The sequence below is a fragment of the Pempheris klunzingeri genome, chromosome 18 (genome assembly GCF_042242105.1).
Source record: "Pempheris klunzingeri isolate RE-2024b chromosome 18, fPemKlu1.hap1, whole genome shotgun sequence".
In the NCBI taxonomy this organism is placed as follows: domain Eukaryota; kingdom Metazoa; phylum Chordata; class Actinopteri; order Acropomatiformes; family Pempheridae; genus Pempheris; species Pempheris klunzingeri.
In genome coordinates, this window is record NC_092029.1 from 11,123,678 (window position 1) to 11,149,423 (window position 25,746).

The following is a 25,746-nucleotide window of genomic DNA, read 5'->3' on the forward strand; positions in this document are numbered from 1 at the left end:
GGGATATCCATTTCTGAGCAATGAAAAAATTCAACAGACACGTCTTTCTATGAAGTGCTTCTGATTCTCTGGATAATCTACAGAACAGTTTTCACTAAAATTACTTTCTCACATGTTCTGGAGCAAAGCCAGGGCAAATAACATCACAACAGCCTGAAAGATTAGATACCACTTGAGGTTAATGAGGAATTGTATTTTTTAGTAGTAGTTTGTTAACGGAGACTGGTACCTAAACCAGCTAGTTAACTGTGCCCAGTTCTCTGGTCTCTGAAGCAAATGTATATTTACAAAAAAAACTTTAAGAAATAATCGGACAAATATTCAGATATTACCGCTGTGCCGCGAGCATCATTTGAAACTTCAGTGACAAGACTTGGGGAAAGAAAAGAATAGGGAGCAGGATCATCAGCTTCTCAGTGAATGGCTGGGGGCTATTGAGGGCCCCCGTTTGGCGTAGACTGACAGGCCCTTTCTTCACCGTGTGGTGTGTGTGTCCGCATATGTGTGCGCCTGTATGTGAGAAGAAGCCACTTTATTCTGTTCACTGATTAAATGACCAGATCTGTGTGTAGAGCCTGGAGCACCAGGGGTGGCAAGGAATCACTTAAACATAAAGAACTACATGATCTCCTTTTCTCACCTGCTCATGCACACACACACACACACACACACACACACACACACACACACACACACACACACACACACACACACACACACACACACACACACACACACACACACACACACACACACACACACACACACACACACACACACACACACACACACACACACACACACACACAAACATATTCTCTCACTGCGCTCGTCCAACACTTGACTCTCCCTCCTCCCTGCTTTTCCACCAGCACTCCCCTCTCCTTTGCCTCCTCCCTTCTTCTCCCCTCTCCTCCCTCCTTCTGTCCCTGGTCACCTTGTGAGGGGCAGCCTGCTCTGTGGCACAGCTGCTGATTATGTCATTATTTCTGGACCATTTTGGTCTCCCTCCGTGTGTGTGTGTGTGTGTGTGTGTGTGTGTGTGTGTGTGTGTGTGTGTGTGTGTGTGTGTGTGTGTGTGTGTGTGTGTGTGTGTGAGACTAATGAAGCGTGGCAAAGGGACTCATGCCAAAATGACCAGGGCGTGCATCAGAGCTGCAGATGTGTCAAAGCAACCCCCCTCCCCCCATTCACACACACACACACACACACACACACGCGCACACACACACACACACACACCACTTCCCCTGCTGATGCCAAACTCTCCCTCCTTCAATCCAATCTGTAGTTTATTTTTCTTTCTTCTCCTGCCATCCTGTTCTCTCACTTGCCCTTCCTTCCCTCCTCCTTATATCCATACATCCATCTTCCATCCTCCCTCCTTCGCTGCTGCTCCTTGCTCTCCATCCTTTATTGTTTGCCCGCCCACCCACACCCTCCTTCCTCCTACCCCTCTATTCTTCCTCTCCCTCCCTCCCTCTGTTCTCCTCCTCTCCAGATGTCCTGTTCCTATCTTCCAGACTCCCTTGCTCCTTTCTTTCCCTTCTGCCTCCTGCTCTCGCAGTCTTTCTGAGCCGAGTTGACTTCCTGACCTCCGGAGGCCCTGTTACAGCGCTCGGTGACCCCCCTTCGCTTAGATTGCTTTCATTCAGCCAGTGTCAGCCACGCAAGCTCAGACGATGAATTTTAAAGTCTCTAAACAAGGGCTTTAACTGTGATTTTCTGGCCTCCCCTGCTGTTTGCAATTCTTCAGAGTCTGTTGACTGTGTCTGTTGCTTGGCTTGATATAAAGCTAGCACCTTCGCCACAAGCCCCCAATTTTCTATAAAGCAAGTTAAAGAGAGGAGAAGAAAGACATGTCAAAGAGGCCCTGATATGACATGAATTTTCTGCATGTGTGTGTGTGTGTGTGTCTGTAGAGGTGGGGGGTTGAGGCAAGTGAAGGCGGAGGAGGAGCGAGGAAGATGAGATAGGAGAGCGACTTCATCAGTGTCTTTGACCCTGTCCTGTCCTTGACTCCCTGGTGGAGGTGCACCTTGAGAAGAGCCCATGTGACGCTGGTGCTTATGCTCACATACATGCACACACCAGAGAGAAACACACACAAGTATACACAACAGCCCCTCAAGGCTCCATGTTCTCAAGGCTATCTGTGGAGTGACGGTGGCTGGTGTTTGCTCAGCTTTGGGGCCTGTTTCCTGTCCCAGTAGTCACTTAAGCACGGAGAAAAGCGCACACTTTACAGATGAGACATTTGGGGATATGAAAGCAATTTAGGAATAATGGAAGATGGAGAAAAAGAAAAAATACACGCTTTGGAAGGAAATGATCAAACGAAGGATCTACTGTGAGTCTGCCCATTCTTTTCCTGTCTAGTTGGTTAGACTCTTCAGCTATGGCACAGTCTTATCAGCAGGACAGGGGGTTGGGGACAAGCGCAGTGAGGGGTAGGAAGAAAGGGTACATGGGTTGTGTTTGCCTAAAGTGACAGTGTGGGCCAAGGGCTTATCAAGGCCTTTGTAGATTATTGATCAGAGCAGATACGTGAAGCACAAGGTCCTGTGTGTGAGTGTGTGTTCGAGGTTCGGGAAGCTCTGGCTTGACTCTGAAATGTCACAGGCCTGCTCAACTTAAGTTTAAAAACAAAAGCTGATGCTGATGTTTCGCTGTCCGCAGAGGCGAGAATATAAGATACAGACACCACAAAGAAATACTACATACTACACATCAGTGCCAGAGGACCCTGTCTATGGCATTCAGTGCATTGTAAAATCTATAAATTCCATGTCTCATATGCACTCATACAAACAAATACAATGAACGAGAAGCATGGGAAGTGTTGGCATTCCCAGGCTGAGTTGGGGTTAGGAATTAACCTGGCTGGCAGCGGGGGCTTATGTTGTGTCCCTGCATTTCATCCTTCAAGGCTACAGCTCACTAGCGCATACACTGACTTACACACACAGCCTTATCTTCCAGGGTCTCGTCTTGTTTGGCCAACGCTGTGCAAATAGAAGGTGCAATACATCTCCTGACAGTTCCCAAAAGCAAAGGGGAGAAACACGTTGGCCAAACAAACAGCCAACCCTGAGTCACCGAGAGAGAAGAGATTTCTCAGGCTTTAGCGAAACACATGCAACAACACACACACACACACACACACACTTGCACACAGTGTGTGTAACAGTAGCCTTTATTCGAGGGCTTGGGCCTCTGGCTACCTTTTTAAACGTTTGTCTAAGCAGTCTTAAGACAGGGGCCGCTGCTGGAGTGAATAGCTCCCAGCAAGCCGTCCACAGGCTCCTATTGTCCTCCGTCATATTTTATTATCTCATCAAAAAGCAGGAAATCCGATTCCCTCTCTCTGAAAAAGAGCTTATCCTTCTGTCTCAAAGCAACCTGTCACGAGAGAGGGAGATGGACAGAGGTTGAGAGAATGGGGGAGAGACTTGTGGGGGAGAGGAGGGAGTCAGTGAATGAGAGTGATTAACTGCCTCATCACTGCTTCTTGTCAGAGAAGTCCCTTTTTCTTTCTTTCTTTCCTTCTTTCTCGACTGGCATTTACCCAACATACAACACAATGCAAAGGTTAGGGAAACGTGTGTATTATAGACCAGCTTTTTCTCCGTCGCTGATTCTTTTCTCCCGTTTTTGCTCTCTGCCTTCCTCCTTTCATATTGTGTTACACAGGGGCAGAGCAACAATAATATCCCTTTTCATGAAAGCTTTTGTTTTTTTTGCATCTCCCGCCACGCACACACTTCAATCCATTCTTTCTCACATTTTCTCTTGGAACTAAACCACTTATTTGTATGAAGGCCATATGATTTTATCACCACAAAGTGTGTACGCATCTGTGTGTGACACATAAAGAGGTCAGCCTCAGTCATGCTGGTCCTCTTTCACTCAGACCCATCCAAAGTGGTTGAGTTGGCTACATTAGGAAATGCTGTTTATATCTGAAAACAACCTACACTATACTTTATTACATGCAAACCCACAATTTAGGTATTCTAACATTCATATTTCTTCCTTTGTGTTACCTGAAAAAGCATGAAATAGATCGGATCTCGGTCTTTATATGCTCCTTGTTGACTAATCACAGTGTTTCCTGTGATGAGACGTTGATCCCCCGTTGATGATTGCGAAGTCGCCAAAAATAAACATAAATGCATATTAATGACACCAGCTGTGCCATGTGATTGTCTATATTGACATTTTAAAATGAGTGATCACAGAGGAAGTTAGAAGCGACAGAAAGTTTTCTTAAATTTACTGCCATACAGGCGCTGATCATGGCTTTTCCAAAAGCTCCATGAGACACAAATCTGGCGTTTTGAGATTTATCTGCCCTGGAGACCGTTTACAAAAAGCTCGGTTTTCAAGCGAGGTAAATTGCAGGCGTATTGTGAAAACCACAAGCCAAAGAGAAAAAAGCTACATTTTCAAATTCAGCTGGCATAGTGTGGATGCACTCTCAGTCACCTTGTTTGCCTTTTCCAGGCGTCATCCCGCACACACACACACACACAACTCTCCATCCTTCGCTCCACACTCCTTTTTTCCTGCTTCTTTCTCTCCCTCCCTCTCTCCTCCCCTCTTTGTACATCTGTCCTTTAATTTTGGGCTCTGCTGAGAAGTTGTTAAAAAGCCCTATGAAATATGTATGAAGGATTGTGAGCCACGCGATTGGCCCCATTTACCGGACAGCCGAGCGAATGAACGGCCACACTGGATAATCCCCCACAATGCCTCTGGAACAAAGGCCCAACAGCTGACCCTAGAGAGAGAGAGAGAGAGATGAAGGGGGGGTGGTGGTGAGAGGGGGATAGAGTGGGACAAGGGAGGGGTTGCTAACAGTTAAGGCTCACTGCTGGTCAGGAGGTAGCTTGCTCACACACACAACTCACACGTACTCAGAAAACAAAGGCTTGTGGGACAGGAATAACTCCCTCTGTCCTGTTCTGTCGCTCTGCTCTCTCTCCTTAGACTCTTCCGAGCCCCTCCTTCTCCTGCCATCTCTCTCTCTCTCTCTCTCTCTCCCTCCCTCCCCAGTCTCACTCTCTCGCTCGCTCAGTCAAGAGGATCTGAAATACCAATACCCTTTTCTCCTTGACATTGCTTTCTCCTTGCAGTCAGCGTTTTGCTGTCCTTTTATAGTCAAAACGTCAGGAGAAATTCCATGCAGGAATATTCTTAGTAATGCGGCACTCCCTGCGTCTAACGGCCAGGGTGCTGCGCTGCAACGGCCCGTTAGTGAGGTCTCATGGGAACAGGGTACCCGCATAGACACTGACCACACATGCATAGAAAGTTGCCCTCACACCTGGGTCATTGTGCCAGTATTTCAGAGAAGACAGCAGTCCAAACAATGAATTATATCCACTTCTAGAGCACCAGAGGGGGGAATTCAATATTTGGGGAATTAGGTTAGCTTGTGTGTTTTCTCTCTGCCAAACACACACACAGCGTACAAGCTCCTTATTCACGACTCACCTTTTCGCACGAGCAGTGGACGGAGACATGCACACACACCAGACACACAGGCATCTTAGCCTCCATTCATCACCCCGAGGGGGGGCGGGTGGCTGTCCCATGTGTGTATAAGTGTGTATGTGTCTGTGTGAAGAGGCATGCCTGTGTGTTTGACTGTGTGTGTCCAGGTCTGTGTGTGTGTGTGTGTGTGTGTGTGTGTTCCAGTGGCCACTAACCTTGCTGTGTCCTGACACTCCTGATGAGTATCTGCAGGACACTGGAGGAGAGGAGCGGAGCGGAGTGCGCACTGTCAGGCATTTGGGCAAGCTGCTGCTGCTGTATGTGTGTGTGTGTGTGTAACACTGTGTGTTTGTGTGAGCATCAAGGGAGGCGGGCAGGGAGACAGTCAGCATTATCCAAGCAGGTGACCCCTGAAGGCTGCGTCGCCCCGGAGCTTTGAGTCGAGGAAAGAGACTCAGCCAAATGCACCAGGGTAGCTGGTGTGTGTGTGTGTGTGTGTGTGTGTGTGTGTGTGTCGCGAGCATTATGTAGAGCTCTGTAACAGTACAGGATGTGTCATCTCCTTGGCACAAGGAGGTGTGTGCACTGGTGTGTGTGCTCACGCCTGTGTGTGTGTGTGTGTGTGTGTGTGTGTGTGTGTGTGTGTGAGTGAGTGAGTGTTGGCTTGGGGGAAGGTGTCACAGATCTTTGCCAGACTAATCATCTCCATGGTGTCGGTGAGCGCTGCTGTCAGGGACACTAAAGAGGCGGCGTGTCTCCCCGTTCCCAAAGCATTTAGTACTTCCTCTTTCGCCAGCACCTCTCTGTCGCTCTTCAGTCAGCTCTGCTCTCTTGTTTGGTCACAGATTTACAGTGGGACTCATAAAGATGTCATGGTCACTGTGTTATGAGGAGGGAAGTGGGAGGTGTGAGAAACCTGAGAATTCACAAGAAGTGTCTTTTCTCAGGTTGACGCCTCAATTGGCTTTTAAGGAAGTAGATACTCAAGAGATGGGAGATTTATGGTTTTACATCCACTGTGAAAATACAAACATATTCTACAAGGGAGGGTTTGGTCGCGTTGAACGTGATGCAAAAAAACACGGCTGCAATATCAGCTGTGAAGGAGAGGAGGCTCTTTTGAGGATTCAGATCCAAGCGTCCTGTTCATTTTCTGCATAGACAATGTTAGATGTCAAAAGGTGAACTACTGCGTTAGAAAATGCTTTGACAGAACATCAAAGGCAAAAGCCTGTGTACAGAACAAACAGAAGTTGTCAAGGAGCTTTTAAGAAATACCCAATCAGTGATTTAAAAACAAGCAAGCAAGTAGAAGTTTTTGCTCTAGAGGAGTTTGGCAACCATGACACAGTGTTTTGTTCGTGTTTGTAACCACGAAGCTCTCTGAATTTGATACATTCGTCTGACTGGCAACTGCAGCTGAGACTTGTGGGTAATGTGGTGTTTAGAGCTAGCCACCATATCAGACAAACTGGAAATCATGTTTTGTTGTCAGAAATTGAAGCTTGAAAAAAATCAAATAGTGGCCATAATATATACCTGTCACATCTCTTGGTTATAAGTGACATTCCTAGGTTTCTATGGTGTGATATAATAGGACAGTTAGAAAGAGAAAACGACAGTGAATTTCCAGTAAGGAAAAAATACTTAAGGAACCATCGTAGTGGCCATGTTAGCTTCCTGTTAACTTCTGTTTCTAGTGTGATTTTCTGAATAAGATGTCGAGTTTCTTGTTCCTTCTTTTTCTCTACAAGCACAAAATATGTAAATCACGTGTAGTCAAAAACGGCTGGCAAGCAACCTCTTGTGATCTGAAATGCTCAGAAGCTGCCAAAACAGCTGGAGAAAACAGAGAGAGCGGCTGCATGATTGGGGTTTTTATCCTAAAATTGATTTTGGTTTTACATATCCGAGCCTTGTAGAGATGAATAACCCTTTTTTCCCCTTCTGTACCTGCAAAGGTCCCTGATCGCTTTCTGGAAGTGGCTGAGATCACACTGAGGGAGTTCTTCAATGCCATTGTGGCCGGCAAAGATGTGGACCCGTCCTGGAAGAAGGCCATTTACAAGGTCATCTGCAAACTGGACAGCGAGGTCCCAGAGATCTTCAAGTCCCCCAACTGTCTCCAAGAGCTTCTACACGAGTAAATTTCTCCTCCTCCTCTTCCTCCTCCTCCTCCTCGCTCAACGCTTTGCGCTTTTTTTTATTTTCTCTGATTTCATAGAATTTCAAAATTATATTTTCTTTTGTTTTTTCCCCTTTCCCCAACTTTTCATTTGATTTCCTGTTTTTTATTTTTGAATTTTTGAATGTATGAAAGTTATGAAGTAGCATTCCCAATCTGAAGCCTCTGTGGCAGTTCCTAAATGACCTAGCTATTGTGTTGTTGTTCTTATATGATAATTATCATGATGGTTATTTGTTTTGTTTTTCTATGATTCTGAACTGAAGAGACTCTAATCTTATTGGGTGTTTTCTGGACCGTGTGAACCCTCATCTGTTTGGCCTGTTTTATGATCAACACTAACTAAATCCTCGGTGTGTGGCAGGAGTTCCCATTTACACTACTAAGAACAGAGGCTGGGTTCCCTAAAGACCTTACTCATTGCACCTAAGGGTGTCCCTCCAATCCAGTGGGTGTCCAAATGAACTGTGAAGTGGGTGCCCAATAGACTGTGCTACTGAAGATGTCCCCAACAGGACAGTCATACACACACGTACACACATGAACACAAAAACAAGGCCTAGTGAGGTTATTGGCTGGACTAAGACTGGACTCATGGTACTGGTCTGTACTAGTCTGTGGGACTTGGACTGGTTTCAAATAGCTACTGAGCTCTACCATGTTTTGAAGTGTGTTTTCCCTGCAAGTTGGGCATTGTGTTTATTGGCTGTACATTATTATTTTGATGATTATTATTATTGTTGTTGTTTATGATTATTATTATTTGTCATCACTGCTTGCTAAAGATTGGCACTTCGAGATTTGTTTGTCCCTTGATGCCGTTGCAGAAAAAATAAATTATTGCTATTAATATTATTCCACAAGAGTTTAGATTCTGAAATATTTTGCCCCCACTTCCCGTCTTTCTCTTTACTCGTTTTTGTTTGTCCATCTCTGAAGTGGAAATTTTGTTGATTTCGTTTTGTTTTTTTGGTGGTCGGGGTCTGGGGCAACTTGCTCGGAAAGTGTTTCGATTTGGGGTTTTAATGGAGGGCCATCAGAGTGTGCTTCTCTGTACGGCTGTAGTTACTAGCCTATCCTGCACAAGACCAGTCCGGAAACGCTGCCGAAAAAGGAGATCGGCTGCAGAAACATATGAAGTAAACGGTGCAGAAGGATAGGAACATGCAGGCCTTTTGGTCCGTGACTTGCTGTATTTAAACGGCCAAATTTCCATAGCCACTCCAGCTTTGATAACTAAACTGCCCCAACTAAACGAGCCTTTTGTTCAGCTATCAAATAAATCTTATTTGTCTAATTATATGTTCAAGGTTGGTGAACATACACAATAACAATTGCATAGTTTTCTGTCTTTTTCTAGCACTGTTCACTAAATAGCTCATGCGTGAGATGAAGTCGGCCTGTTTATATGGCAGATTTTTATTGTGATTAGCCTATACAAGGTGTAAATTACATTACGCAGTTATTTCAATAGCAGTTGATACTTGAATACATCAGAACACTGTGGCAATCTAAAGTACAGTGTCGCTGGAACAATGCATAATTGAATACATACGAATAAAAGCATTACAGAGATGAAGATAATTCAAGGAGGGCAAAGAGAGATGAATATAAGCTGAAACGCAGGCGTTCATTAATTCTGTTTCAAGTGGAATTTCCCCCACAAACAACGAACACACATACGCAAGCACACACACACATTGCTCCTTCCCTCCATGTTCACCTGCCTTTGAATGATCTAGCTCCTCTCTCACTGCAACAATACGAGGTCAGAGGTGAACACTCACCGCAGGGCTAGACGGAGAAGCTCTCAGCACTACAAAGAGCGGGGACAAAGGCACAGAGCGAGGAGCAACACGCACCTGAAACCCTCCGCTCTGTCCCTCCATCCCAAACTGGCAGCTTTTAAGACTTAAAGTGAGATTCTGTTGAAGCCACTGTGCCCAGTTTGCTAAACGCCATTCCTTTCACTTTAACCTGAGATTCCAATCCCAGATGTTCCACTTGACTTACATGTATAACTAGTGTTTTATCAATTTTATCTGCCCTCTCAGGCTTTTAAGAATTTTAAGAAGCAGTTTGTGTTAGCTACCCTTTTCATGAGGTAAGTTTGAATCAATGAGAGGACTTGAATACTTCCTAGACTGCGTGCGAGCTGGCTGTTGATCTCACCTTGGCGACATCAGCTTTTAGTGTGTCTGTGTGTGTCTGTGTGTGTGTGTGCGTGTGTGTGTGTGCGTGCGTGTGTGTCACAAAAGATCAAAAGGGGCAGGTTGCTTAACCTGCTGACTTGTCTAAGCAAGACAAAACGCCCGACAAAAGGAGGCAGAGAAAGACAGAGAGCTACTCCCTTCATTATGTCCCCCCTCTCCTCCTCCCTGGACAGTGTTCTTCTTAAGATCCGGAGCCCTGAGAGAGCGAGCCGGGCACATTTCTCACTGAAGGATGGGCTAGGCCCCGCATGTCTCAAAGCACCAGCCAAGGGCTCTAAAGCGCCACAAACAAAGGAGAAAGGAAAGGACACTTTTATCTGATGCACAGATTATTATCGCGCCCCACCCTCCCCCTTCCTGGAACCCCGCCCTAAAGTTAGAGTTCCTGCGCCTAAAAAGATTAATTCAGGATAATGAAGACTTATGTGCAAAAAAATGGATTAGCGAGATCTTGATACCGCATTGAAATATTTTTGTCGAGTTTTCCTATTCTGGGGTCGTTTGATTTTAAGGATAACATTATTGAAATACATATATAGCCTTTTTTAAGAATTGTAAAAGATAAATCTATGGGAAAAATATATACAGTAGTGGAAGTTCTTTGGAAGGCACTGTTAGAAATTGTTTCATAAAAGAAATCTTGAGGGTATTTTTAGTGACGGCTTTGTTTAAATCTGTATTCTGAATAAGTGAGTTGTTAGTAGATTAGGAGCAATAGCTGTAGGTTTTTTGCAGGTTTTGTGACCACTTTTCATTTTGGTTTCTTTACCTTTTTGTATTGTGCCGAATGGCTGTCTTCTTGAGATCAGAAAAATAAACTTGGACTATGTTTTCAGAGTATGAAATATTGTTGTTGCTACTGTAAATACTGTCAGGATGAAACAAAGAATAGCTGTACAGTTTTTCTATCATCACTCAGAGTGCTAGAGAGGGTTGAGAGTGGTTAAAAAAAGAAGGGTAAAAAAAAAGAGAGATGACCCGCTCTCTCCAACCGGACTCATAACCGCTCTTCCAAAAACCCACAGAGGAGAGGTTTTGGTTGTTTTTTTCCCTGCCATGCCTTTAACGGGGGTCTGTTTCCCGTCGGCAGTGCCCTTGAAGTTGCACCAGCATCCGTTTCTTTAATTTTTGCTGACAGAACGATGCATTAGGCTAGCGGTCGGGTAATGATGATGTCACGGAGCGGCCCGTTGGCAGTCTGTGGACCCGGTCTCGTCCAAAAACAAGGGCAGACTGCCGCCGACGTAGCTCTAGATTTGACCCGGGAGAGAGACAGGAACTCATTGTCATCAGAAGAGTAGTGTCATGGAGGGGGCACATGTTGTACAGTATAACAGTTTAAAAAGAGACTACAGACAGAAAAAAAGTGATTTATACCCTTTTTTACCGGGTTCAAACAGTTGGATAAAGTTTGGACTTATTTCTGTAGGCTTTGCATTTTGTGTGTGAGTGTGTGAGTGTGTAGATGTATATGAGTGTGTGTCTGTGTGAGAGAAAAGACCGATTATGAGAACCTGTGAACCAGTGAGTGACACAATTCTCAACACTGTGGCCCCTCCCCCACCCCTGGGAGTACCATCCTGACATGTAAATGATTCTCATTAAGCGTTGGCAATGTGTGTTTGGTGTGTGTGTGTGTGTGTTGCGATAATTTCCTCTGATCTGTTTTCTGACCTGTTTGAAAGGGGTTTTTGTTTCACGATGCTTTCAATAGTAATTCTTTTTTTATTATTATTACATTGCTCCTCTTTTTTTTGTAAATATCAATGATGTGGACTTACAGTGAAAAATACTGCCTTTGTGTAACTTAGCAATATGTTATAATGTAAATAGTGTTTTGTTGATGCTTTTTGTATGACATTATTATTCGATTCTAGTGCAGTAATTCCAACTGGAACAGCCATGTTACAAATACAGTCTGAATAGTTACACACAGGTTGTAAAATAAAACTCGTGACATGGCTGCTTTTTTCTGTTATTGGTGTCTATTTGTCTTGCAGATTTTGTGTAATTTATTGGTTTAATTTATCCTAATTTATTTGATGTTATTTTCTTTTGTTTTTCAAACAGGGAAGGCTGTAATGCATTTTATTGAGTAGAACCCACTTAAAAGATTTTAATCTTATCTACCTAAAATTGGATTTGAAAAATTAGTATTCTAGCGTGCTCATTCAATTGAGAAAAATGATGAAAATGGAGATCTTGGCAGCTAAATGGAACTGGACAGTTTAAAAAAAAAAAAAAAAAAAGGGGTTGTTATGTTTTGCTCCAGGACAGGGCCGAAGGTGGGCTAGAAAGCTGACACTAGTTTGAAGCAGTTTTGTATTTTCTCTTGAGATTTTTTTCCCCTGTATTGCTTTGGCCCAGCCCAAAAACAACCAGTAGTCAAATTGCCTTTCGTGCCTTCACCCTCTATGAACTGAATGTATGTGCAGTATATATGCAAGCTTGTGCAAAATGAATAAAAAATGGAAATAAAAATGAAAAAGAGAGTAGAAAACGTCTGCTGTTTATGGTTTATTTATATTGTACATGTACCTTTCTACAAGGTATATGTACATTAAAAAGTGTGTTTTGTTTGTGTGTGTGTATGTGTGTGTGTGTGGTGCTGGAATAAAGACATTTAAGTTGTATACAGAACATATGGTATGATCTTGGTATTTCCTATCTTGCATCACTGACTGCAATGCTTGTATTTACTGTAGGCCCATAGTGACTCTGTTCTGTTTCAGTAAACCAGTGCTGCTCTGCTCTCTGACTAATCTCTTGCACTAATGAGGGGTTTGACAGCAGAGCACCAACCTCACAGCCGAGTTTTCTCCAAAGTCGCCTGCAGATGCCGACTCATCAGGCTAAAATGCAATATCCATACCCAGGGACACATAATGTACATACACACACACACACACACACACACACACACACACACACACACACACACACACACACATTTCTTCTCCCTATGTGTAGTGTTGTATACAACACTACAATAAAATATGAAAATATCTTGCATGGTATTGCAAGATTTTTATAAAGACATGTTATTAAATTCTCAGTTTATAAACCTCTTGAAATCTTCGTTTGTTCTAACCAGCTGCAGTCATTATCGATTAATCTGCCAATTATTGTCTGAATGAATGAATTATTTTGCCTATCGAATGCCAAAGAATGCCTGTGATAATTTGCCCCATCCCAACGAGGATGTGTTAAAATTGCTGGTATTATTAAACGATCAGTCCAAAACCCAAAGATATTCTGTTCACTATCAGATATGGTTAAGAGAAATGCATCAAATCCTCACAATGTGAGACACTGGGACCAGATAAAGTTTGGCATGTTTACTTGAAAATGATACTGATCTACTGATCAACTAATTGATTAATAGTCTAAATGTTGCTGCTCTAGTTCTAACCAATAAATTGTGTATGTCTTTGTGGAGTCGGTCAAACTAGTGATGATTATGGACATAATTCTAAAGAAAGTACTTAAGGAAATCATACCTGATCTGACATTTTTAAAAGACAGTGCGTGACTCCTTCATGCCCATTTTATGATCTTTTGTGGTTATTTTATTTGCTGATGAGTTTGGAAATCTTTCAAGAAAAATACAGACGGTTTTAAAAAGGCTCTGTGTGTTCTCTCTGCTTCATTTTGCTGTTTTCTTATCGTGACCTCTGTTGTACTTTCCACCACGCCTGCCCGTTGCTCTGTTCCTTTTCTTCCTTTTGTTCTTGCCTGACTGCTTTTCACTCTTTTTGCTTTGATGCTCATTTTTGGAGTTGCTTCTTTTGTGTCTTTCTTGCTTGCTTGCTTTTATTCTTTTTTTCCCCCCTCTCTCTCTCTCTCCCGTGTTCCTTTTCCCTCTCGTCCTCTGCCCGCCTCCCTCCACTTGCCTTAACCGGAGGCTACAGCTCCTTAGGTTGGGCTGAGACAGCATCTTTGTACAACACCGACCGTCTGCTCTGTAATCAAATACCATCTGTCGCTACATCTGAAGACTCACTCTCTTGCTTCCTCCATCACACACACACACACACACACACACGCACATGTAGGCACACACATGCACATGCACACACACCACATCTGTGCCTCCCACTCTTGAACAATGCGTGTGCATGCTTTTTATGTACAATGACCCGTGTACTTACAATCATTCCACCTGATTCATTCTTGGCCTGCAGGGAGGAAGTCACTGGAGTCACTTTCACCACTTCCTGTTTTTTCCACCTCTCCCGCTGGGGGTTCAAAGGTCATTGTCTTCAGGTATCTATGTTTGTTCTGTGGCTCTGTGTGTCAGCAAGACCTTGGCTGCTGTATCATACAGGAGATAGTGGACTTCAGCTCCTCAGTCTTAGATCAACGGCCCACTATCTCAAAGGCTGCCAGCCTTTCCCAATGTTTGCCCAATGTTTGTCCCTGCTCCGGCACAGAAAACGTTGACACGGTCCCCAAGGTCCCTCTCCAAGTCCCTCCTCACTTCGTGGCCGCTTGTTTTTTTACACACTCAGGTTCAAGAACATATTCCATTTAGTGTCAAGAGTGTGTTTTTAACCAGACGAAATTGTTTTCTCTAAGCTTTCACATTGCATTTAGTGAATAGTGTGTTTTATAGCTTGGCGGCAATGGAGGATTTACAGCACGCCAACAGAAGAAAAAAGCAGAAAAAACTTGGTAAATACATCACACGCACGAATTTACCAATGATGTAACTCTGCATGCTGAGGAACCTTTGTGACAAAGAAACACAAGGACTCGGGACCTCATTTCGATTTCTGTACCGTGCGATCCTCCTACTAACGACCAAAATGAGCTGTCCGCCGTTTGATCCATTTTGACACCTACACCAGCAAAATGACTGTGGGCTTGAAACTAAAACAGCAGAACGTTATTGAAGTTTTTCTCCATCAGAGGACTTTTCTTTACAGAGGATTGCAATCTGTATGTTTGCGTGCAGCTCCTGTTCGTTGCTTAACGGTGCATTTATTTCATTGCACTTGGAATTAAACATCTCACACAAAAAAATGATTCCAGTTTCAATCAAAAACCATGAAAACTGATTTCCACATTGCACAGATTGATGGATTCATTCTGCATGTGTTAGTAATTAAACACTGGATTTCATCTATTGCGGATGGAGCAACACACTGGTCTTATGCTCCAGAGCCACTGGCACACTGTGGGATTAACTCTGGGTTGGCCACATTTGGCATCAGTGATGGAGACACCTAGTGGTCAGTATGTGCAGCTTACACTCTCTGTGTGCTGTTTCTGATGTCTTCTTCATATCATCCTTACACATTAGCTCTTTTTTGTTTTTGTTCAGTTCTATTTGTTCATTATTCGTTATCATTGGATTAATTTGTTCTTTCTACCCTCTCTTTTCTTTGCATCTCCACATCACTTGCGTGTGTGTGTGCATTTGTTTTGTCGAATTGGAAGATTTCAGTTGGACAGATCATTGTGCCCCCTTTTTCCTCCCAGCCTCTCTCTGTCTGTCTCTCTCTCTCTCCATCTCTCTCTCCATCTCCCTCTCTCTCTCTCTCTCTCTCTCTCTGGAAGGCTCCAACGCAACTGGAGCCTCTGAGGCTCAAGAGAGGAGCCTGGGAAAGGAGGAACAAAGGGCCGTCCGTCTGCAGCCATCACCACTCCGCACCTCCTCTCCTCTCTCTCCCCCCCCGTTCTTCCCTCCCTTGGTCCCCTCGCCTCTCTTCCCTCTCCCCACTGGCCAGCGCCCCAAATTAAGACTTCAGACAAGAAAATGGGCTCACTAAAAAAGGGAGAGAAAGCGAGAGAAAGAGAGAGGGAAGGAAGTCCATAACAAGCCAAGAGGAGCAGAGCGACAAAGCCTCTGTTGTTGGATGGCAGGGCCCCTCTGTCGCTTTGCGAGGAACTGTCACTGTGTCAACTTGGACCCCTTGTTGCGAGTAACACAAACAAAAACCATAATGAACACACACACGAAACATACACGCACATTGCCGAAACATGCTGCAAAGGACACTGCTTACACACTCATACCAAAAAAAAAAAAGGCTACAAGAGCGAACAGTGTGTAAACTCACTTACAAGTCATGTCAAGCACGTACTGATACTCCAGAATTAGTATAGACAGTATAGGTGAGAAGACAGCAGCTGTGAATCCCCACAGCACATCTTCATTTTGACTGCCAAGAAAGGTGAGCAGGGGCAAAGTGAGGAGGGGAGGAAGTTCCCTTAAAACGGAATATAAGTGAAGGGGTGTGAATGTGTGCACATGTGAGAGCATGTGTTCAACATGGACAATGGCAGGATAAATGATATATAAATGATATCAGGACACACATTGATACGAGGCCTTTAAGGTGTTCAGGGGACCCCAGGGGCAAACACCTGTTATAGGGTCTTGTAAAGTGCACACGCACATGCAGACTACAAACACTCACAGCAGTGAGGCCAGTGCTTGGTTAATTTCTCAAAAAAGATCAAAGAACTACAGGTGGAAAAAAAACAACACTTGGTGCACTTTAGATTCACTTCAAGAGAGAAACTGGCCACAGGTGTGTGTGTGTGTGTGTGTGTGTGTGTGTGTGTGTGTGTGTGTGTGTGTGTGTGTGTGTGTGTGTGTGTGTGTGTGTGTGTGTGTGTGTGTGTGCGCTCGCATAACAGCGCATTGGGGGCAGAGTGAGACTGAACTGGTTTGGCTTCTTCCAGTCTAAACTGGGTCTAGTGGGTCCAAGACAGATGGCACTCAGGGCAAAGCCGGTCTGGGCTCTCTGTCTCTCTTTCTCTCACACACACAAACACACATCTCTTTTAATAGCTATTATTGGCATCCTTTGCCTCTTCCAGATCCGTGAATCAGAAATCACAGAGGCCCATTATATTTCCTATTGACCCATTTGGCATGATGGTGGGAGCATCGAGTGCTGGATTAAATCGAAAGCAGTTTATAATCCAGTAATTCTAATGTTTTAATTACTTAGATGAACAGGAGGTGTTTGAGCAAAGGCTAATCTCTGAGACATAAGGGGGAGAGAGAGAGAGAGAGAGGCGGGAAGAGATTTGTCTTTCTCCTTTGCAACACACACACGTAGGCTTACTCGTAGAATATTAGCGGCGTATTAAAGTTTATCATCTGTTATCAACACAGATTAAAAGATTCACAGACTTTACAATTCATATTAAAGTGAGGCCCACAGAGTGGACGTGCGAAACAGTTACCTAATTTAAATGTCACTGTGTATTGGTATGTAATGTACATTTGCACCAGACTTGTTCTTGTCACATATGTGCCATGTTCTGGTTTATGAAAAATCGGTATTTCTTGGCTAAATTCGGGGAATTATCACAAGTATTTTTTATTGGGGACCTGCTGTATCTTGAGTGACATCAATGGCTGTAACCGATTCCACAATTGTCTTTGATAGCCATCCCTCCTGTCAATCAGGCTGTAGGACAAAGGCTGCTAAACCAAGGCTGATGACCTCATGCCTGGGGTCTGCTCCATACCGAAGGGGTCTTAACACCGTTCAACTTGCCTTTTGTGTCTGGGCCCGTTTTTCAGATGCTGCTGAGTACCGAGAATCGCCTCTCACTATCTCTCGAGGCTTAGGATGCACGCACACACACACACAAACACATGCGCCGTTGAGCCAGGAGTGAGCCTTAAGACAAGGAGTGACAACCGGGACAGCTGCAGGGGCTGGAAGCCAGTCTTAGCCCCCCTCGCCCCCTTACACCACCACCTCCCATACCGCCTCCAGCCAGCCAAACAAGCCATTGTTTCTGGCCAGGGCCTTTGGTATTTCATTTGTCATGAAATGGATACGGACACGGGACGACCATGAGGCTCTTTCTCCAAAAAAGAAGCTGCTACTGCTGCTGCTGTGGCTGCTGGTTGTTGAGCCCAGATTGTTAACTCCCCTCATCCTTAACCTTCTGGTGGAGTTTGCCCCAAGCACCCTGCTCTAAACTATTAATAAACCTGCTTTTTCCAAGGTAGAGATGTGAGGAGGGGGTGGTCCGAAGGGTATTGTTCTCCGGAGGGGTGTAAGAACAAAGAAAAGGAGAAGGAGTAAGAGTGTTGGAGGGAGGGGGGTTAGCTTACATGCCAATCTGTTTTTGTCATCCTTCATGATCTTCATTTTCTCATGTTCCTCAGTGGACATTAGGCAGGTTAGGCCTGTGAGCCAGGTAGGTCATCAATGTCCTGCTCAGCTGTTGTCAGCCTCTCCTAAGAATGAGTTTGGTTTTGAGGGCATTATGACAGAGCAGCTATATCAGCCTTGCAATAATTGGCCAACCTTTACACGTTCACATGGCTGCTTGATGCTAAGCTGCTCGCACATGCCGTGTCTTAGAGCAACTTTCAACACGTAGTTAAGGAGGAACTGACAACATACAGCTACGCTTCTCATGACACTTATGAAAATGGTTAAGATGCTAAGATGTTCATCGCCCTTGCAGCTCCATCATCCTTAAGGCCCCAAGTACAAAAGAGTTCATGGGCATAAAAACAATGGCCCTCTATCTCCGTCAAGGGCATTCCTTGGCACAACAATAGGACCATCTCCTCCCCCGTATTTTCCTTTCCTCCCCTCCCTCCTCATTCTCCAGCCCCTCCATCAAAGAGCATTCCAGCTCCAGAGCCCCCTAAGCCCTTCACTCTGGGCCTGTCCATGTGACACGGCATGCAGACAGTCATCTTTAAGAATTGATTCACTCTGGTATCCAAAGCCTATGGAGCCTGGCTGCCAAGATACCCAGCATAGGCGCCACTCATGGAGTCCAGGTACACAACAGCTGCTCCCCAACAATAAAGGCAAAAAATGGGAGGCACTCAGGGGGAAGATGCAGCCCTAACCTCCCTCTCAAGCCTGAACTGGTCACCTTGAGCCAGTTGCTGCCTGCCTGCCTGCCTTCAGAGACGACAAAGGATTGGGTCCAACTTTGGGATGAGGGTGGTGGAAGGGGGTGGCCAATGAAAGACACCTATGATTCACAATAAAAATGGAGGCAGGCATGGGACAAAGGAGGAAAGGAGAAATATTTTTACCTTTCTTGGAAGAAGTGCGCAGTCACGGTTGCGCTACCAACATGGTGGCGAAGGACACGTGGAAGACCATAAATAAGACAATGTTGTTTTCTTCTTAAGCACAATGTCTAGTAGGATGGAGGTCAAGTGAAGGAGATGCAAGCACATCCCTGAAACCTCACACACACATGCACACTGGGAAGTAACACCGGGTATGTCGTGATACTACAGATAGGGATCACAAATCATACAGAAGGAGACAGGAGAGATATTACCTCACCTGAAGTGTTTCCATAAACTCCAGTGTGCCAAAGCCTTGAGAAGTGGTATCACTGTTCAAGCAGGTCCTGACCCACACACACAGTGATTTATGATGACACAATCTAGCACATCATCCATCATAAATAAGGAAGATTAAATGAATAGACTGAGGATGTCTATATAGTAATTTCACCCTCAGAAATTATGTACCCTATTGAGCCTCTGTGTAGTCTAAAGCTAACGCACACATTCCAGGATGGTTTAGGGAAGAAGAGACAAAGTTAAACAATAACGCAAGAGACAGAGAAGAGAAAGAGGAAGCAAGAGACAAGAGAGAGGAACATGAGGACAGAGAGATACTTGGCAGCATCAGTCTTCCTGTTAAAACGGAAGGTCAGAAGAGGGAAAGCGAGAGCAATGGAGAGCCAGGGAGACTGGGGGAATTTACCAAAGCAGCTCAGGAGGGCCCTCATTACGATATTAAACAAGATTTAATAAGTGAGAGTGATTTGATGAGGTGATTATCCTAGCCCATTAATCAAGCAGGCTTCTGGCCTCACTGTAATATGGCCCATCTTTCCCCCTATACCAAAGCCTCTTTAGACGCTGAGCTCCTTACTGCACTAACGCCGCTTCAGAAACAACACCAGGCCAAAAAAAATGGCATATTACGTCTCATCTCTCAAGCCTGTGGGTATTTTCGATGCTCACTCATCCCTCCACCTCCCGGTCCGCTCTTCTGGTGCATCTGGTAAATTGAACTCCTTAACATCTGGGTCAAAAAGTAAAGTCTTATCAGAGGGAGCTAAGAGTGATAACTGGCATTGATAACGAGAAAGCATCTGTTGGCTTTAAGGCTTTTGGTTTGAGAACAGAAGGAGGTTGTACGGATTTCACTGGATTGTTGGGTTTTGTAGAGAGGTAGGGGAAGCGTGTGTGTGTGTGTGTGTGTGTATGTGTGCGGGTTAGTACTTGGGCAGAATCATAGAATGCTTCTTAGGAAAATGAGGTACACATTGCGACATGAGTGAGCACAGTCTGCTGTTTATCTCAACCAGGGCAAACCTTTCTTTGAGCTTTATCAATTAATTGTTCAGAGATATGAAATGCAAGAAAATGGTGAAAAATACCCCATTACAACTTCCCAGACCCCAGAATGGTAACTCCAAATAGTATTTCTGGTTGCATCAACAGTCCAAATCCCATCAGATGGTCAAAAAACTGAGAAAAACAGAAAATCCCTGAATTTGACAGCATGTTTGGCAAGCGTGCTTGATAAGTAGCTTAAATAATTAATCCATTATCAAAATAGTTGGCATTTAATATACTGTCAATTGATTAATCAATTAATTTATTATCATTTCAGCACCATAGTTTCTGTGTAGCATACAGAAGGATATGTAATGTCATGGAAAGCTTTTGCCAGAGAGGAGGAAAATTAAACTAACAAAAAAATTACCTTTTAAAAAAATAATCTGTGAGAAAATGGTTTCAGCATGTTTGCTTGTTTGACTTCTTATGACCTTTATCCAGTTCTTCATTTGTAATTGTAATTTGGGTGTTATTTTGAGTGGTATTCCAAAGCACTTTTAAAAAGAGTTGATATTCCACACCACTGAAGGTGAACTCCTTCAGAACTGAAGCAGTCACGATATAGTGTTGACTGATAAATAATTGACTGATAAAGTCGACATGTTTTTTTTTCCCCCATCAAGGTTTGTTTACAGATCCAAATCACGATCACCAAGATTTTGTGGCACAATTTTTTAGAACCATAATAGTGTATTTGCAAAATTGCATCACACTAGAATAATCAGGTGCCTCAAAATTTACCTCCGAATGAATCACAATTTCCTGCTGTTTATTCAAGTTGCTATTGTTGTGTAAAGGCCTTCAGCCTGTGATGCAGTATTTTACTTTCTAGTCCGAGGAAGCAGCTATACTTCTGTGTAGGAGGCAAAACGCATCACTTTCTGAGCACTAAAGAAGAGAGAGAGGCCTACCCTACCGAAGCTGAAACAATCAGGTGGTTAATGTATTGGTCAGAACTGAACATTAAGTGGAAAGTATTCTGATAGTTCAGCAATTGTTTCAAAAAGGTATCAAGCAAAAAAGCCATACGTTTGCTGATTTCACCGTCTGTGATTTGAGGATATACTTTTTTGTCATATACAGTGTTAAACTGAGATCTTAAGGTTTTCAAAGAATTTGAAGACATCATCTCATGATAGCGACGTGCATATTTCGCACAACCTTTTGTCAAACTCAAGCTTTCACGAATGGACTGCAGGTTGAATCACAAGCACGCTATTTTGGTGAAAGGAAGAAGCAAAATAGACGTTTACATATGAGAATACTTTAGATTACTGATATCTGTAAATGTGGATCTAAAGAAATGTCATTTCCTCCTCACAGTGGAGTGGATTATTCCTGCAGGGCAGCTATGCACATGCAACGTTTAGTGGGTATACTGACTGTACATGTCCAGTCTGGCACTACCAAGATCCACATATTAGATATATAATTTACCGTGTGGAATGATATGATAGAGCGACTGAGTCAAAGATAAGAGGTTAAATATAGCCTCAAGAGTGGGAGAGATAGGTATTACAAAGACAGCCAACCCCCAAAAACATTTTAAAAGCTCAAGTGGAAGAAGATTACCTTAAAGCAGGCGTGGGACGGAGCTTTTTCTGGGAACTGCCTGAGAGTATTAATACAATAAGCACAGAAAATATAATACAAGAATGTTTTTATCAACGTAATCCGGAGAGATGAGGCCAAATGAACCTGGAAAATAATCCCAAGGAGAAGGTCCCCTGGTTATCTGTCATCTGGGACACACACACACTCACACATTTATGGAGACACGCTCATACACAGTGTCCATGTCTCGTCCTCACTTCAAATAATCGACAGATAATCTTCAAGAGGATGTTGTCCCTTCAGTCTCATGTTTACTGTAACATCCCCACCAGCAGGAGAGGGCCGAGAGGGCAACTGCTGGGTTAAGCTTTCAATGAGAGGTCAGCTTGTTAATATTTCCATTACTATCACATCTTTGACATGATACTCTATTATTATTTGGAGACTGGAAAGGTTACTTGTTATCAAAAATCATAAAGGCCTAATTGATATAGGCTGATTTCAAACTCATTCAGTACCTTTCTTTGCAGTTAAAGGACAAATCAAAGCATGAAAGAAGTCACTCAGTAGGTCCCTTAGATGTTTAGGAAGCAGTTTGCTGTAGCCTAGTAAACACGGTCCAAACACGAGGAAGCTGCATTTAGCTGCACTCACGAGGAACTTCCTGCTAATTTTAAACGTGCCCCATCTTTAACCACTTTGAAATGAAAACGAAATCTCCTGTTTATTCCATCTCTACTGTAATATCATTTCCTTTATTAATTTAATTTAATAATTTTTGAATCTACATAGACTGGCCTTTATACTGTATTCGTCTATTTGTATCTTATTTTATTCCATCTTAACAGATTTTTTTCTCTCTTATTATTATTATGCTTTCAAATGTTGTTCTAATGCATAAGCACATTGGATTGCCGCTGTATTTGAAAGGTAGAAATTCACCAGGTTTGCCTTTATAAAAAAAAAAGTTAGATAAAAAATTATAACGCAAATAAAGGAGTATAACTGTCCATGAAGGATGCGTCCACGGAAGAAAGTAGGGGTTTTCATGAAGGACAGATACAGAATTTGGTAGCTGACACTGAGGGCTGTAAGACAATGTCGCCTTGGCGAGTAACTTTCTCTCTCTCTCACTCGCTCTCTCTCCCTCCGTGTATCTAAGCAGCATAATTTGAGTAAATGACAGGGGAACATCTGCTGTGCATAAGAGAGAGGCCAACACTTTAACATGCAGATGTCTCTCTCCATCTGCATTAATTCAATAATTACCGCAATGGAGGGAGGGGAAAAAATCTTTTTTTATAGCTTAAGACAATGTTATCTGTGCCAGTTGGTATGGGGACGGCGAAAGGGGGCGGGGGGATGGGGTTGGGGGGTAAATGAGTGTGTGTGTGTGTGTGTGTGTGTGGGTATGTGCTGCTAGAGGTTTGTGAGAGGAGGGGTAGATTATTACACCATTTAGCCAGAGCAAGCTGTCACATTGCGGAGAATCTCACTAATTCCATTGTGCCCTTGGTGAGTCACAGGCAGACTCGAAGTGACCGATGATGCCTCGACGGCACCGGACTCACCGCCCGACCAACCTGCGTTACTTAGGGCGCAACTGTGTGTGTCTTATATTGTATTTATGCGTGTGAGCTTGAAACTAGACAAACAACCTGCTTCACTCTAGGGTGTGTGTGTGTGTGTGTGTGTGTGTGTGAGGGAGAGAGAGAGAGAGATTACAGTTTAGTGCAGCCCATTGGTCGAGGTCTCTGAATCCCCAATTAAAGGGAATTTGAGGCACAGCGGCAACATGAGAGAATGACGGGTCAAGGCTTTGACATACTACTGAATCAGTCCTTGTGACATTTAAAATGTCAGGCAATCATATTTTGGCTGGCACCATCAATTACAATGAAAATATTGGGCCAAGGAGAGCATTTACATGTAATAGTTTCTATTCAAATAGAGCTAATTGCTTTATTGAAAGGTGGGCTCCAATATCTAATTTTCATCAAAAGCATTTATAAAGTAATCAGACAAATCTGATTATAATGTCCTTGTTAAATGAATGAAAAAATATATTTTAATGATAGTAAGAGGTTACTTTTGGTGCATTCACAGCCTTATAATAAGTACTTTTGTTATCATTTACCTGGAGTGGGAAAATCCTAATTGTGCCACGACAGCAGCAGGTTGTCCAATAGATTAACATATGTTCCACCAAAAAGGACACCAGTGCACCAACAACTGGCGAAGGCACACGACCTCTCAAATAAAAGGTCACGCTGTCAATGAGCGGTTTACAGACACACTCGCGCGGACACACACAATTAAAAGGATGTATCACTGTACATATACAATTACACACATAAATAAACATACAACCTGACATAATACCTACTAGCATGCACACACTCGCTCATATAGCCACATAGACATGCACCCACATCCGTGCACAATAACACACACACATCTGACTCTTACATGCCTGCTAAACATAGGGACAAAGGAAAATATCTGTAAACTTAACAGGCCAACTTCCTTTGATTGCAGCAGTGCTGCAGTAGGAAACAATGCACAGGCACTATTAATACACCAAGGAGAAAGAGAATTCCTCTAAGAGGAAAGCTCAAAGGAGCCACCAGCCAGGCTATTTACAGACTTACTGACTGATTGGATGACTGACTGCACTATACTTACTGTAGTCTCTGCATCTTGTCTTACTCGACTGCTTTTTTCCGCAAGGACTCCGACATGCTGACACATACAGTACACATTGTGCATTAGAGGCTCAGCGGTACATATTCTTGTATGATGGCTGTTTTGAAACATTTTGCTGACCATTCTCATAATGAAAGGTTCAGTGTACAGATATCAAATTAAACAGCATGACGAATGTAACAGATCTCTTCCACTGCTGTATCGCATCCACACGCCTGTGACATTTGACTGGTGGTAAATAGCCGCCCGGCCACACTTATGATCGCCTCTCCTTTCTAAAAGTGCCCAGTTAAAGAGCATCAAATCCCCACTCGCTAAACCCACACAAGCCCAACCTTCATTAGCATAGCTAACAAACTCCCTGAAAGAGCAACAGTGAAGGGAGAGAACAATGGCAGTCTATTAAAGGGGGAGATGAGGGGGTGAGAGGAGGAGAGGAGGGGGGAAGCTATTGTTCTGGTCTTATTTAGCCCTTGGTGTCACCCTGCAACTGTTGTCACTTCTAAGTTTAGCCGGACGGCTGAAGAGGACAGTGAAGAGAAGGAGGAGGAGGGAAGGCAGGCGGAGGAGGAGGAGGAGGAGGAGGATGGGGAGGGGGAGAAAGACGTAGGGCAGAGGGAGGGTGGACAGGGAGAGATGGTGTGAGGATGAAGGGATGATGAAGGCTGGAGGATAAAATGGATGCAAATCGAAGATGGAAAGAATGCAGAGTAAAAAGATGTCAGTCTCTGTAACCCAGAAATGTTCCCAAAAGTCTTTGAATAAGAAGCCACACTGGAACACCACAAAACACTGATCTTTTCATAAGCTTATAAAGTTGACTCCTTTTTAAAGGTTGCAACTAACAATTGTTTTCATTATTGATTAATTATTTTTCCAATAATTAAATCATATCAGCATCTATAAAATGTCAATAAATAGTGAAAAATGACTATTACAAAAGATATTGGGGTTACTTTCATGTATGACAAAGATGAGCATCAAATCCTCACATTTGAGAGGCTGAAATCATCAAATAGTTGGAATTTAAGATGATTTCTGAAGAAAATTACTAAAATGAATACTCAATAGTTGTCAATGCATTTTCTGTTGATCTATATTTATACATATATATATTCTTTTTAGCTCAAGGTCTTACAAGTGCCTGAATTCAAAGGGTACAACTTACTGAACGGATCTAATGGAAGCTGATGGAAGTTGATTCAGGCCCCCCAAGGGGT

The 25,746-nt window shown here is 43.5% G+C and overlaps 1 protein-coding gene across 1 annotated transcript in view; it reads left to right on the forward strand.

Moving 5' to 3' along the window:
- Positions 1-12,362, forward strand: part of LOC139218081 (prospero homeobox protein 1-like) — a 29,858-nt gene extending 17,496 nt beyond the window's left edge. The window contains exon 4 of the mRNA XM_070849617.1: positions 7,461-12,362. Coding sequence (XP_070705718.1) covers positions 7,461-7,646 — 186 coding nt within the window. The 3' untranslated portion in view covers positions 7,647-12,362. The remainder of the gene's footprint in view (positions 1-7,460) is intronic.
- The last annotated feature ends 13,384 nt before the right edge of the window (positions 12,363-25,746 follow it).